The sequence below is a fragment of the Carassius gibelio genome, chromosome B25 (assembly GCF_023724105.1).
Source record: "Carassius gibelio isolate Cgi1373 ecotype wild population from Czech Republic chromosome B25, carGib1.2-hapl.c, whole genome shotgun sequence".
In the NCBI taxonomy this organism is placed as follows: Eukaryota; Metazoa; Chordata; class Actinopteri; order Cypriniformes; family Cyprinidae; genus Carassius; species Carassius gibelio.
In genome coordinates, this window is record NC_068420.1 from 6,312,753 (window position 1) to 6,328,672 (window position 15,920).

General features: G+C 35.1%; 2 protein-coding genes across 2 annotated transcripts; one reads left to right on the plus strand and one right to left on the minus strand.

Annotated features, from left to right (window-relative positions):
* The first annotated feature begins 1 nt into the window (after position 1).
* On the plus strand, positions 2 to 6,637 carry slc25a44a (solute carrier family 25 member 44a). The gene is made up of 4 exons (XM_052598043.1): positions 2 to 194; positions 1,776 to 2,441; positions 4,010 to 4,137; positions 5,415 to 6,637. Exons 2-4 carry the CDS (start codon positions 1,838 to 1,840, stop codon positions 5,604 to 5,606), a joined length of 924 nt encoding a protein of 307 aa, XP_052454003.1. The 5' UTR covers positions 2 to 194; positions 1,776 to 1,837; the 3' UTR covers positions 5,607 to 6,637.
* A 355-nt stretch (positions 6,638 to 6,992) lies between these two features.
* On the minus strand, positions 6,993 to 11,266 carry LOC128014457 (WD repeat-containing protein 61). The gene is made up of 10 exons (XM_052598044.1): positions 10,935 to 11,266; positions 10,803 to 10,830; positions 10,584 to 10,689; positions 10,324 to 10,496; positions 9,946 to 10,094; positions 8,999 to 9,092; positions 7,770 to 7,863; positions 7,579 to 7,671; positions 7,422 to 7,500; positions 6,993 to 7,181 (listed from the first exon to the last, which is right to left on the minus strand). Exons 1-10 carry the CDS (start codon positions 10,944 to 10,946, stop codon positions 7,092 to 7,094), a joined length of 918 nt encoding a protein of 305 aa, XP_052454004.1. The 5' UTR covers positions 10,947 to 11,266; the 3' UTR covers positions 6,993 to 7,091.
* Positions 11,267 to 15,920: the final 4,654 nt, after the last annotated feature.

Sequence of the window (15,920 nt, forward strand, 5' to 3'; positions counted from 1 at the left end):
ACGTTTGAGCATGCGCCGGAAGTGTGGAGGAGGCATGATCGGCATAACTTTTTAATCAGGAGCTGCAGGCCGCAAATCGATCAGGCAGAATGCGCTTTTTTGAGGCACAATAGCGGGCTTCTCTCGTGACAGGACCGCGCTGCTCCGCTTGAGGCCGCTGGATGGAGAAACAGCAGATATGGCGAGCTAACCGGGTGAGTTAGTGTGAGTCTGAGAGGTCAAATGAAGCGTCCTGTGCTTCAGATGCGTGAGAGGAGGACACAACAGAAGCTGCTTTTTGTTTCAGGGGCTGTCTTGTACTATGTTGTCTTGTGTAATGCGCATGTGCAGTAGATACCATGAAGTTTCACCATGAAAAGGTCACAATGACTCTGATAAACATTCAGCTCTGTCAGAGCCAAATAACTGATGGAGGACAGAAGAGAGAGTGTGTTACATCTGTCATTGACTATTTATGGTCATGCATGTCAAATATGAAGAAAAGAGCTGCATCAAGGTAGTGTCGTCTCTAAAAATTCAGTAACATAAAGATAATTTTTTATTTTAAATTTTTCTTAGGAATACATTTTTATTTTTATTTTTATTTTTTTTCAAATTTCTACTGTAATGCAATTTTTCCATTGACTAAATCCCAGTAGTTATAAACATTGTTTTAAATGTTAATTCGAAATATGATGCTTTTTATATAATAATATTAACATTATAATAGTTGTCTCCTCTTTAATGGTTACTTTGGCACAACAGAGGTGTAATTTAAAAATAAATATTTATTAAAAACTTTAATTCTGACAGGTTTAACCACATGGTATTTTAGTAATTTATAGAATAATATGAAAGTATTACATATTTTTTTAGTAATTAAATGTTTTTCATTTTGAAATGGCAAGCACTATTTTTCTGGTTGATTCTAAATATGATGCTATGAAAATAATAATGTTTACATTAAAACAACAGAGAACATTTAAAAATGTTGTTTTATTTTTTTTCGAGAAGTATAATTTAGTGCAAAGTGTGGCATTCTAGTGATTTAGAAATTAATATAAAAAGATTTTAGAAACATTAAGCACTACATTAATTTTGTGAATAAAAATGTGTTTTATTTTATTTTTATTATTGTTGATGGTATTTAATTTGTAATCTAATTCAGTTTTGCTAAGCGCTATTTTTCTGGTTCATTCTTTCCAAATGTGATGCTATAAATATGACTGAATGTTTACTTTGGAACAATAAAGATATAATTTAAAAACAAACATTTATTAATATTATTATTATTATTATTATTATTATTATTATTATTATTTTGACAGGTATAATCCTGGAAAAAAATTGAGATTTACATTACTTTTAGATTAACATTATAAAATTAAATAATTTTTATTCATTATGTTTCTATGATAGATGTTGTTTTATTTTTATTTGAATAAAAAAAAGTTTTGTGCTCAGACTGCTCACAGTTAACTTATAAATATATTTTTATCCCGTTAAAGTGTACTGTTTAAGATTGAAAATCAATCAAGTGTAAAACAGTACAATCTATACATAAACTGCATTTGAAAGGTTCATTCATAAAACAAACCTTTATATAACAAAAGATTTAGCTGGGATGTAAACATTTGCATATTTCATATATTTCAGATGTTCAGTATCTGCTTTTTTGTTTACACATGTCAAGAAATTATCTCTGCAGAGCATATGATTCTGACATAACCTCGCAGTCACGTGACCTTTGAACTCTGTACCTTCAGATCTGAACTCTTGTGATTTTGTCATTTCAGGTCGAGCGGGAGCGGAGTGAGTGTGTGCGCGAGTGATTTTGTGTGTGAGCTCGTTGGCCACAATGAAGCGCAACATTCAGATCATCGAATGGGAGGATCTGGACAAGAGGAAGTTCTACTCTCTGGGCGTCTTCATGACCATGACCACACGGGCCGCTGTCTACCCCTTCACCCTGATCCGCACCAGACTGCAGGTCCAGAAGGGGAAGTCGCTCTATAACGGCACCTTCGACGCCTTCTGGAAGATCCTGAAGGCCGAGGGGACACGTGGCCTTTACCGAGGGTTCATGGTCAATACGTTCACACTGATCTCAGGTCAGGCCTACGTCACGACCTACGAGCTGGTGAGGAAATACGTGTCCTGCTACTCGTCCAATAACACGATCAAGTCTCTGGTGGCGGGCGGCGCGGCCTCGCTGGTGGCCCAAAGCATCACGGTTCCCATCGACGTGGTGTCCCAGCAGCTGATGGTGCAGGGTCAGGGCTGTCAGCTCACACGCTTCAAACTCAAGCCCAGGAAGGTGACATTTGGCCAGACCAGAGACATTGTGGTGCAGATTTTTCACGCCGATGGATTTCGGGGGTTTTATCGTGGATATGTGGCGTCCCTCCTCACCTACATCCCCAACAGCGCCATCTGGTGGCCCTTTTATCACTTTTACGCAGGTAAGGAAAACATGTGACCCTGGACCACAAAGACAATCAAATGGGTCTTTTTTTTATTTTTATTGAGATTCATGCTTCTTCTATAAGCTTAAATAAGCTTTCTGTTGATGTATAACTGTAGTAACTGTCAGGACAATATTTAGCCGAGATACAACTATTTGAAATTCTGAGTTAATGTATAATATTGAAAGTATCTTTGAAAGGTAATGCAATTCATTAAATATATACTACATAATAAAATCTTTATGACATTATTCAAACATATAGTAAATAATGATGACTGCAAGTTAGGTCAAATGTATATTAAAAATCTAATATCTAATGCATGTATTTAGGATATTGTTCATCTCCTGATGACTTTTTTTTCTAGCTGACTGTCGAGTTTATGGACATTGAATGGCTTTCTTGAGGTAAATGTAGTGTTATGTGACAAGCTATGTCATCTTTAAGCGGTAAAAAAAAAAAAAAGTAATTTCAATAAATTATAATGGCGGATTCATGCTCCATGGGTCTGTGACGCCACAAGTGTGCCAAAATGCCATTTGTTGTTTGAATTTCATGATAAAATTGACAGAATTTGACAACTAAGACATTGTTTCATATTGCCAGTAACTCTGTCTGTGGAGGAGCACTGATTAAACATCACGGTATCAACCACTGATCTCAGTTCTCCAATATATTCTCGCTTGCCGAAGTTTCGGTGAACTGAAATGTTATTTGATAGCTACACGCTCTTAACTTAGTAACATGAATCCTGTGGGCTCATGTGTTTCCACAGTTTTTACCACAAGGCAGTCGCTCGTCTTCAGACCTCAATCACTTCCCCACACACTGCCTTTAGTCACCACTTTGTGCTATACTTCATTGCGTAAAATCTGAAATATAATGGTCAAGATGCCAACTACCGTATTTTCCGGACTATAAGTCGCACTTTTTTTCATAGTTTGGCTGGTCCTGCGACTTATAGTCAGGTGCGACTTATTTATCAAAATTAATTTGACATGACCCGAGAGAAATGAACCAAGAGAAAACATTACCTTCTCCAGCCACGAGAGGGCGCTCTATGCTGCTCAGTGCTCCTGTAATCTACACTGAAGACATAGAGCGCCCTCTCGCGGCTGGAGACGGAAATGTTTTCTCTTGGGTCTTGGTGCTAAATAAATACGACTTATAGACCGGTGCGACTTATATATGTTTTTGTCCTCATCATGACGTATTTTTGGATTGATGCGACTTATACTCAAGTGCGACTTATAGTCCGAAAAATACGGTACACCACCTCAGTACTTTCTGCTTAATTGCAGTGATGTTAATGTAAAACAAAATAAATCGTGTTTATTTTTTGCACACATCTGTGTACTGTGTTGTATAGAATATTGTGTATATTGCATTGTGTATAGCGTATAATGTAGATTATATTGCATAATAGTAATATCTTTAAGTGTCCATGTTTGTGCAGATTTGTACATGGTACACTACTATCTGAATGAATCAAGAAGGCACCTCCACCAGAGTTTCTTTGTACATGTAGAGTGATAATAAAGTTCTCTCTCTCTGTGTCTTTTCAGAGCGGCTCTCCAGACTGGCTCCAGTGGACTGTCCACACCTGCTCCTGCAGGCCGTGGCGGGACCGATGGCTGCAGCCACAGCCTCCACCCTCACCAACCCCATGGACGTGGTCCGAGCCCGAGTACAGGTGCAAAATCACCCATAACCTGCTGTCATTCATCTTGGTGGTTAACCCTATCGTTTAAAAGTTTGAGGCAGTAGGATGTTTTTTTTTGTGCTCTCCTATACCGCTTTACAGTAAAAACAGTAATATTTTTAATGTATTTGCAATTAAAAATGTAGTTTTTAAATGTAGTAAAAATATTCCTGTGATGGCAAAGTTGAATGATCTTTTTTTCTTCGCCGGTGTCGATGAGAAATCATCCTAATATGTTGATTTGCTGCTCAGAAAAACATTTATTTCAGGATTTTTTTTTTGATGAATAGGAAGTGCAAAATAACTCATTTGAATATTCATATTTGCATATTTGAAACAGAAATATTTAGTAAAATTATAATTTCTTTCACAGAAAAAAGTCTTACACCAAACCTCTGAATAATAGTATACAAAATGCTAATATTCTTTATTTTTATTTATTTAACGTCATTTTAAAAGGTTTCAAATACATTTATTTAAATCAGGGTTGTTGTTATAGTTACACCATACTTGAAACATTATTTGAAATTAAATGCATTAAAATAACTCCCAATGTTTCTCATTTCTTCTACTTATTTCTTCTAATTTATATGTAGGTTAACTTGAAGTACTAAAATAACTAAAACCATATAAACTAAAGCTAATAAATTTAAATAGAACTATTATAGACATAAAAAAATGGAAAAAAAAACATTAAATTACTAAAATGTTAATTAAAAGAGAAAACAAATTGTAGCAGTTTATCAATAAAACAGAATTACAGATTTGATTAATAGATGTATTAATGTAGTTAGCAGACTACTTTAGTATTTTTCGGACTACAAGTCGCACCTGAGTATGAGTCGCATCAGTCCAAAAATACGTCACGATGAGGAAAAAACATATAAGTCGCATTTATTTAGAACCAAGAACCAAGAGAATGTTTTCTCTTGGTTCATTTCTCTCGGTTCATGTAAAATTCATTTTGATAAATAAGTCGCACCTGACTATAAGTCGCAGGACCAGCCAAACTATGGAAAAAAGTGTGACTTATAGTCCGGAAAATACGGTATATAACTTGAAGACTTTTATATGTAAATAACCTCTGTGTACTGATGAGGTTAACTTTAAGGTAAAGTAGATAAGATGTTGCTTAATAGTATTAGTATTTTAATCTGCTCAGAACTATGATCTTTTTTGCTATACTTACAATAAACCGTATTCTATTTCAAAAGAGCAAAACTGCACAATGAACAATGAAAAACAATGCACTGTGTGTGTGTTTGCAGGTCGAAGGTCGTTCGTCTGTGATGGAGACGTTCAAGCAGCTCCTGGCTGAAGAGGGCGTGTGGGGTCTCACCAAGGGTCTGTCTGCACGCATCATTTCCTCCCTGCCCACGTCGGTCATGATCGTCATCGGGTACGAGACACTAAAGAGACTCAGTCTGCGGCCCGAACTGGTGGACAGCAGACACTGGTGAAAACGCACATACCTCAGCCTTTTATTATTTTCACGTTTTATGAGGACCAGGCAATAATTGGAGGCAATAAAAATCTCTCCGTTTCTGTGAACTCCGTTGAGTGCGTCCGACCCTGTATTTTGTAGTGAGACCTCATGAAACGCCTTATTTATGCTTTTCGCCCGGAATATGAGATTTTGAAGTGACAGTCATTTTGAAATGGTGACTTTGACACGCTCTTGTCAATCTCAAGCAGTGCTCTTCTGACAGGAAGTGAGATCATCACATCGGTTACATGGTAAGAAGATTGACATGTATGGCTTTTCACACTTGAAACCCTGGATCGTTTTTAACCCTTGCAGCAAGGTTATTAATATTGTTTGGATTAGTGCTGTCAGTCTTCTGAAACCCAAATATTGTCTAATTTTAATATTCCAGTTTCATATTTTTAAGTGTTGATCTCAAACACTTGAAGATTGTGTAAGATTTTTATGACTTTTACACATGTATTAAAGCTCATGTATATTTAATGAGGCAAGAATCCACTAAACATGTAACTAGCATTTCCTGGAGATATCAGTGCATATTAAAATAAGGCAATTCTTTTTGAAAGACTTGGGAAACTTGTACATTTGCGAATACAAATGTACTAATTATATATTAAGCTCAGGTCTCAGCTCAGGCTGAAAAAAATGCTGTTCAAGTGTAGTTATTGGGAAATTGTTAAAATCTTTTAAAAACATATAAATGAGTTTTTAAAGTGGCCTTTAACCAGGGTTAGACTTGACGTGAAAAGCCTTGTGAGAACAGTTAGAAAGAATCATGTTGTGTTGAATGATATTTGAGAATCATATTTTGTGTTCGTATCATGGCTTGTCTTTAACCGTCAGCAAACAGTGTTTTGGGGCCAAAGCTTTTAGTTCAAATGTTTTGTAAATGTGCTTCATATTTTAAAAATAACTGCCGTAGTTATTTTTGTCTAAAAGATTGTTTCTAACTAGAGATGTGTGTCACATTGGAGAGTGAATTAAATATACTACAAGAAAATGAAACGGTTTCTGGTTTTTATTTTATCTGGTGCTGCTCATGTGCTCTCCAAAGGGTTCAACATTCAAACAAAATCTGCCTTTGATCTTTATGTATATCATAATTAATTTTTTACACAACAGCTATAATACAGACCAAACCAGGCACTCTGAATTGGCACAGTAACATTTAGTGTCCTGTAGAGGGCAGACGGCGATCAGTTCTGTGAAAAAGCTGGAAAGATCAGGAAATTTTACGGGGAATTAAACTCAGTAATGAATATACATTTCATAATAAAATATGTATCCTTTAATTAAAATACCATTCAAACATCATTGGTCAATGAATGTGTGACTCCAGAACAACACAAACAGCAACAACTAAAAAAAGAACATTTATTTGTATCGCCACGTACAGATGTTGAGGTTGCCAATAAAATAATTCGCACACATGCTGTGGTCTTGAGAGGCTGTGACTGATTCACATGGGACAGTCGTAAATGTGGATGGCTCTGTCATCACCCGCAGACACGATTCTCGAGCCTGTGGGGTTGTACTTCACACTCCAAACCTGCAAATACACGCACATTTGAACATAAGCATGCCCTAAAAAATACAGTAAAACTGTTAAATATTATTGCTGTTCAAAATAACTTTCTCTATTGTAATATTTTGTCAAATGTAATTTATTCCTGTGATGCAAAGCTGAATTTCCAGGATCCTTACTCAAGTCTTCAATGCAACATTCTAATATTTGCTTTTTTTTTCTCATCAATGTTGAAAACAATATTTCTGTGGAAACCTCTCTCACCTGGTCTTGATGATCAAAGAATGTGTTCACGCACGATCTGCTGGTCGTGTCCCACACTTTTACACTCTTATCAGACGAACTAAGGAGAAACAAACAATGGTTAAGAACACAGACTACATTTCAAATTTCAATTCATCTGAAGAGCATCAACTCTTGCCTGGACACAAAGTGTGTGTTGTCAGGTGAGAAGGCCACATTTAGCACCCAGGATGCGTGACCACTGAGAGTGCCGGCCAGGTTAGCGTGCTGCCTGTGACACACACACACACACACACACACACACACACAATCAGACTGTGAGATTCAAATGTGTTAGGAGGCAAAGATGCATGCAATTTTGCAACTTACACGTCATAAATCTTGATGTATCCATCGTCTGATGCAGTTACCAGCAGCTGAGAGTCTGGAGAGAAAGTCAGAGACCTGATAGGCATTGCATGCCCTGAAAAGAAAAAAGCAGCATGTTTTATATTAATCCCACTATTTGGCTACTGTACCTTTAAGATGTCTATGTAATAGTGTAGCATAAACATTATTAAAGCATTACAGAATACATTACTGGTCATAAGTTTGGAATAATTATGATTTTATGTTTTTGAAAGAAAATCTCTTACGCTTATCAGGGCTGCATTTATTTGATCAAAGATACAGTGAAAGTAAAAAATATTTCAATTTAATGATATTTAATTTTCTAATGTAATATATTTTAGAATGTAATTTATTCCTGTGATGAAAAGCTGAGTTTTCAGCATCCTTACTCCAGTTTTCTGTGTCACATTATCTTTCAGAAATCCTGCAAGTATGCTGGTTTGCTGCTCAAGAAATATAACTCGCAATCGTTGACTTTAAAACTCGCAATTGTGAGTTTATGTCTTGCAATTCTGGTTTTAAAACTCACATGTTATAAAGACAGAATTGCAAGAAAGGAACTTACAATTCTGAGAAGAAAAGTCAGAATTGTGAGAAATCTCAATTACTTTGTTTAATTTTTTTATTCAGTAGCGGAAACGGGCTTCCATAGAAAGCTGCGATACATATACCATTCAAAATTGTTATTTAGCAAGGAAAAATGAGATTTTAATGTGACAAAAAGACTTAAAAGATTTAAAATGTTCCAAAATATTTATATTTCAAATAAATATTATTTTGAACTTTCTATTTATCAAAGAATCATGAAAAAATATTTTTTTTTAATATATTGAAACCTAAAACAGTTCTTTTAAAGTGTAATAATATTTTAAACAAATTTAAAAAATAATAATTATTCCAACCTTTTGACCGCCAGTATAATAGAATAAAAAATGCACTACATCTAACATTTAACATTATTTCCAGCTGTACTTGCTGGAGCAAATGAAAGGGATGTGTGAGCGATGGAGGGACGCAGGAAGACAGAGGAAAAGTGGAGTCGCTCTGGTTTACGACCCTTGAGGGACGGCCAGAGACGCAAACAGGTTTTTCCACCACATTCACATTACCCATAATCAGCCTGAATGCATCTAGCAGACTAACGTCTACAGAGCATTTTAATAGAGGAAACTAAAGGCGGCCTGAATCATGTGGGAGATGATTTTCACCTTCCAGCGTATGCAGGAGTTTCCCAGTCGCAATATCAAAGATATTAATGATTCCATCTATAGCACCGCTGGCTAAGTACTTTCCATCTGGACTCTAGAGAGAGAGAGAGAGAGAGAGAGAGAGAGAGAGAGAGACAGAGACAATTATTAGGGCCTGGAAAACTTTGTATTTTATGGAAAATCAGCGTTTTCTCAAATATTCATTCTAAGGTGTTATTAGAATTACTGTCATTTGTGAAATCAGTTTCTTTTAAAACACTGAAGCTGACTGCTACTTATTTACATGCTACCCTCTATTTTTAACAAATTCATATTTTTTTTTTTTCATACTTGGATTAGCAATAACACTCATAAAGTGGTTTGATGCTGGTGAAATATTTTAGAACTGAGCACGACTAAAAGATTTAGGTTCAATATAAGCTTTTTAAAAAAAAATTCATTTAATTAATTGGATTAATTTATTAATAAAACTGCATTTCAGCAAGACGGCAAATTCAACCTTTCTACAGGATGAACAAGAACATATTCTAAAGAAACTAATATTTTTAGAAAACAATTTTCCAAATGAAAATGCGATATGCACTCTAAAGAGTTTCTGGAGTTTGTAAGATGTTTTTGTCTGAAAGGAATGATATTTATTCTGCAAGGTTACATTCAACTGATCTAAAGTGACCTTAAAAGACAATTATAATGTTACAAAGGATCTATATTTAAAATAAATGCTGTTTTTTTAAACAGTTTGCACAAAAATATTAATGATTCTCAAATAACAATGATTTTCAAAAATGATGATAATCGGAAATGTTCAAGGAGCAGCATTGATCTTAATCTTACCAACTCCAAACTTCTGTTTATACAGAACTTTAAAAAAGAATATATAAAAAACGATTGTTGAGATGCTTATGTACCACTTTTCCAGATAGACAGAGATTCTTGTGTGATCTTACATAGGCGATACTCAGAATGAATTTTCCTCTGGTGTCCAGCGAGTGCTCCTTCTTCCCACTTTCTACACCGAAGATGTTGACCTTCCCCAGATGGCTGCCGGTGGCAATGTATCTGGAGTCGGGAGAAAAGGCGACCGTCCAGGCGTCAACTGCAAACAGTATAGAAAGAGTTCGGTGTTATTTCACTATATTTAGTTTTTTCTGTGTGTACTGGAGGCTTATGTCATAAAACAAATTCCTTGGCAATAAAGCTCTTTCTGATTCTGATTTAGAAACAGTGTGATATGGTTTTGCTTTTAATTTCAGTGAATAATAATAACCCTGGATTAGACTCACTAACAAACAACTGATTAATAGACAAACAAGCGAGCAGCTCACCAGGGCCTGCATCCATGGACTTGATCTGTTTGCCCGTCTCCAGATCCCAGAGCCGAATGTGAGCATCTAGAGAGCTGGAGGCGGCGATGGCTCCGTTCTGACTGATGTCCACCGACACCACGCCCAGCTGGTGACCCTCCAGCGTCCACTGCAGCTCCAGCTTCTCATCCCACCTGCGAGCTCATCACAACAAGTGCCGTGAGATCAGACACACTTTTTTAAATCAATAACTGTTTATTGCACTTCATTTATCGATTTACCATTTCCACACTTTCACCAGGTCGTCCAAAGAGCCGGTCACAATGGTTTCTGACCCGTCCTTCTCGCTGCGACCCCATGCTGCCGTCCAGATGGCATCTTCATGAGCTGCACAAACACACAGATTCATTGACTGTGCCCAAATATGCAGCCTAGATAGACAGCTCACTAGATTTCAGGTGATCACAGGTGACTAAGCATGTGTGTGTGTGTGGACTCACCATGCTCCTGCTTGAATAGTATACTGTACTAAAAACAGAAGAATGAACATATTTATATCACGCTCGAGCATTATTCTGATCACTATATATACACAGTAAGACCGAAAACATGAAAGGGTTTGTTCATATTACCTGTGTGCTCATAGTCTCCGTATTAAAATCTGTTAGTAATGGTAACGAGCTTCTTTTTTTAATGTTTTTAAGAGCGTGTGTGAGTTCATGAACTCACTTCATGCAAAACTGCTAGCGTAGCTTAGTTTATGACTAAATATATTGCCTTTGTAAGGCTTCGACGCGTCCTGTAGAGGTTTTAAATAAAATCCGATAATCCTTTAGATTTGTTACACACATACGATAAAGATTCAAAGCGCTTTATTAAGAATAATAAACACCCGCACTGACGCTGCCTAGAGAGACGCCATGACACCTTCGCGCAAAGTACCATGGGAACAACCGCTTGACTCCGCCCTCCATGTACTGGCTTTCAAAAAGCGCATGTTATTATTATCAAAGCATGCCCTTGATAATAATAATGATAATAATACATTTAATGATAAATAAATTAAAGGGTAAGTATAATCAATTAAAAAATAATTTAAATAAAAAACAAATACATTCAAATATAATAAATAATACATTAATAATACATTAATAAAAACGAAATAAACGCTAATTCTAATAAAGTTACAAAAAATTATAAATAATCAAAACACTCATACAAATAGTACCGGTATTTAAAAAAAAAAAGCAAAATGAGTGGTAATAATATAATAAATGTATTTATCATTTATTACATAAACAAACAAACAATATTATCAAAGCATCCATACAAATAACAGGTACTAGTGATAGTAATGAAATAACAGTACCAGCAAAAAAACACATAAATGATCATACAATAATAAGTATGTATTTATAAATAAATATGTATAATACATTTTAAGTAAATATTTCAAATAAAACAAATACATGAAAATAGAATACTAATACATCTTTATTAAATAAATGGATGGATGGAAGGACAATAAATAATTAATAATAATAGGCGTAATAAAATAATATTACCAGTAATAATAAATCTAAATAGAATACAATATTGTTAAAGCATAAATGCAAATAACAGCTAGCACTGATAGTAATAAAGTAATGCTATCAATATTTAAAATAAATAGCATAATAATAAATAAATAAATAAATTGTAATAATTTACATTAAAAAATTCTTACTATAACTTAATAATAATAATAAAAATTTTTTTTAGCTTGTTTTATTGCCACGGTTTGATTTAATAAATCTGACCTCTTTTATTGCTTTGTATTCAGTGATGACTGTCTTGTCAGTGATGAGTTTTCTAAAATAATATATTTTAAAATGGATATTTGTTCTATTTTTATGCCAACTTAAAAATAATTTCTTTCTGCCACAGTACTTTTGAGGCACTTGAAGTGAGTCAGAATAGAAAAGCAGAAGACAATTAAACACAGTCAGATGAGATTTCTCATTTGATTACAGAAAAGGCCAATCAAATCTCTCTCTGTGTTTGAGAGTCGGACAGAAGGGAGTCCATATGCTATGAGGGATTTTAGTCCTTTTATGTCTTGAGCAGTGAGAGTTTCTCAGCTGATGCCCTTTGAGGTGCAATGTGCCTCGCAGAGGGATTTCAGCATCGACTGACCTAGATCTGACAGCGCCAGCGAGAGACAGAGAGAGAGAGAGAGAGAGAGAGGGGCGAAGAATGTGCTGCTTTATGGTTTAGATGAATGAAATATGGTCTATTTTATGGCTCTTAACAAGACAGCAGCACTTGACAAGAATTACTCTAACCCATGATTTTTAGAAATGGGTAGCAAAAAGAAGCTGATTGTATATAGTCACATTCCAGCATGACAAGAACGACCCGGACTCTTACAAAAGAGTACTGTATACAGTACAGTGATAGCATCAGATGGTGCTATATCATGTTACTGCTGGATTACCATGTTCATATACACAGTAGTTCAAGGTGCCTTAAGTATACCATAAAATTGTTATGGATTCAGATTGGTTGATTGCAGCATTCAGATATTTATGTCATCCATGAAGCTGTATATGCAACGTTTTCATGCCAATTCGTAAATGATGGTTAACTCGCATGGATTTGTATCATATGTTTTCATACAAATCACCAGTGTTGGGGGCAACACATCACAAGTAACACAAGTTATCAGATTACTTTTCCAAATAACTAGTAAAGTAATGCAGTACTTTTAAATTTACAAAAAAAAAATATATATATCTGCGTTACTTTTTCAAGTAAGTACTTGGTAAGTTACTTGGTTTTCCAATTTATTCACTAACAGTTGTCCTGTCCCCATGCTGAGAGAAACAGAGTACAGTAAGTACACTTTTGGTGAGAAAAAGCCTTTAAGATTGCCAAAAATATAATTATGGGTTTTTTGTTATTAAAAAACTAATAAGCAATCCCAGCCCAGGCAAAAAAAGTAACGCAAAAGTAGATAACTTGTTACTTTTTTATGGAGAAATCCAATATTGTAATGTATTACTTTCAAAAGTATCTTTCCCCAATGCTTTTTTTAATTTTATCTTACATTTCAATACAATTTCCATTGTACAAATTCATTCCCGACCGGCAGTTTGTAAACTAGTTGCATTTTCTCATGAATTTGGGTTTGTGTATCAATCCACTCATCCTTACTGAAACCTTACTGAAACCATGTGTCATATTTCATAAAAATGCAACTGCTGCAGTCTAGCTTCTCAGTTACTGTTACAGTGTTATTCAGTATTAATACTACTGTAATATTACTGTTCGTGTTTTGTTGCTAGAAAGATTGTTTACGAAATTTTTTATATCCATGTTATTTTTTTTTAAGTAGATTATTAATATATGAGTATTAATATGTGTATAAAATGAACAGTTAATTGCAAAATAAACATACATACATACATTTGAGTCACATGTAGTTGTTTTCGAAGGCACCAAAACCCAGAATAATTTCTCAAATATTAGGCGCATTTGACCTCAACCACAAAACATTTCAGTTCAAATAAAATCAATTGTTTTACTTTAGAGTACCGTTAAGTCCTCATCTGTTTTACATTTGCATGATGGGTTTAATGTGGGTCTGTGTGCAGTTTCCTTCTTTTCTCTCTGCTTTTAATTGCTTTTGGCTCATCTTGTGCTTTAACTCAGTATAGACACTCAACTAAATTCTCCATCAGGGTTTAGCTGTAATTAGTGCTTAATTCGAGCATGTTTTTGCGCTCGTGCAAACCGGTCCAATTTATCAGCAAAACAGCTCTTAATTTTCCCTCGTTCGGGTTTCTCCAAATGAAATGAGATGAAGCAGCTGTTTGTCTCGAGGTGCATTGTACTAAGAAACCCTTTAATGTGCCTTCTGGAAACCAGTTAGCGTTTAAGAGGTTGTGGAGTTCATTTGAGTCCATCTTCAAGAAGAAAAGCTCAGCGTGCAGCGTCAGTACAGGCTCTCGAAGCTTCTCAGACTGTATCTGAAAAATGACTGCTCCTGGTTTCTCATGGCTTAATACGCCGAAACAAACGTCACCAGAGGGAGAAATGACTAAGGCAGCCTTTTCACGGCCACTGGAGTGTTTGTCTGTAGGAACTGCTTTTTCATTCAAGCACTTTTGAGGGCAGGAGCCTTTAGAATTAAAAAAACATAAAGACCTTCATGCTGGACAAAGCAGAAAGCTTGTGTCCAAACCTAATTAAGACCTTGTACAGAAAGTATTTTGTCATCATGAAGGACTGTAGCAGTGCTTTAGTCCGGCAAACATAATGAGATGCAGCACGAGAATGGGTCTAAATCTGCTGTTCTGTAAGATGCTTTCTGATTTACTTGGCTCTGATTGGTCAATCGCAGCACTCTGTGACCGTTGAGCTAGTTTAATGTCTCTCCCTTCACTCCATGCTCTTGTTGTTCTCATAATATAAACAATTTGAACTGAATTAACATTTTGCGTGCACTTATAAAGGATTTAAGTCTAATTTACATACCCTTTCTAATATAAAATGTATGTTTATGTTTGTGCATTAATATACTCATATGGTCATTAATATTAATAAAACACTCCCCCTTTTTATTTTTTTTCATACATTTTTGAAAATGCTAAGATTTTTGCAAATTTGTAATATACTGTAAATACACACATTTATTATAATTTGCTACTAAATATCTCAAATAAAACAAAGATTTTAACAATGCAAAAAAATTACTTAATCTTTTTCCAGTAAAATACCTAAAAATCTCGACGAGTATCGACAGATCTTTTCTTCCATATTATGATGTACTTGTAATGTTATGATGTATTATGATCTGAGTGAAACAGATTCAGATTTTTTTTTTTTATAATACAGATAATAATAAAATTCATAAATGTGTAATGGGACCACATTTACATCCATTGTCTGTTGAATGACTGGAGAATACTGGAATATCCAATTATGACAACTTAAATAAAACTAGGAAAAATGTAATTACAAAAAAAAAAAAATAATAACATATTTAATAATAGTTAATAATAATTTTAATTTAATTTTAAATTTAATTTAAATTTTTTTAAAAATGAAACATGCACAGATTAATTCACAATATATGCATTTGTGCAATAGATAGGATGAATTTTCACTTAATGCCAAGTTTAAAAAGATCTTTTCTTGTTAAGCAAAATTGTTTCTTGAGAAAATATATCTTCTTCAAACAATTTTAGGTATTTCAACTGGAAAATAACTGCAGTGAGGTCACAAAGACTCCTTTTTTGTCCAGACGGATTGATATGAATCTGAAAGTTGCATTGCAGCTGGGCAATCTTGTGCTCTTCTGGAAACACATCACCTGTGCTGTGCTGCATGCTTCGGCACAAACAAGTGTGTTAAAATCACAGCGTGAGTGTGTGTCATGGATCAGCGGACACATTAGGGCAGGAATACAGCAATGCATCCCGTATGGAGACCACAGACACACCCACAATACATGGTGAGGAAGAAAGAAACATTAGAAGATGGTTTGGTGCCTGATGCTGGAACAGGTTGTTTGATGCAGACAGAGAGAGAGAGAGAGAGAGAGAGAGAGAGAGAGACAGAGAGAGAGAGACTAA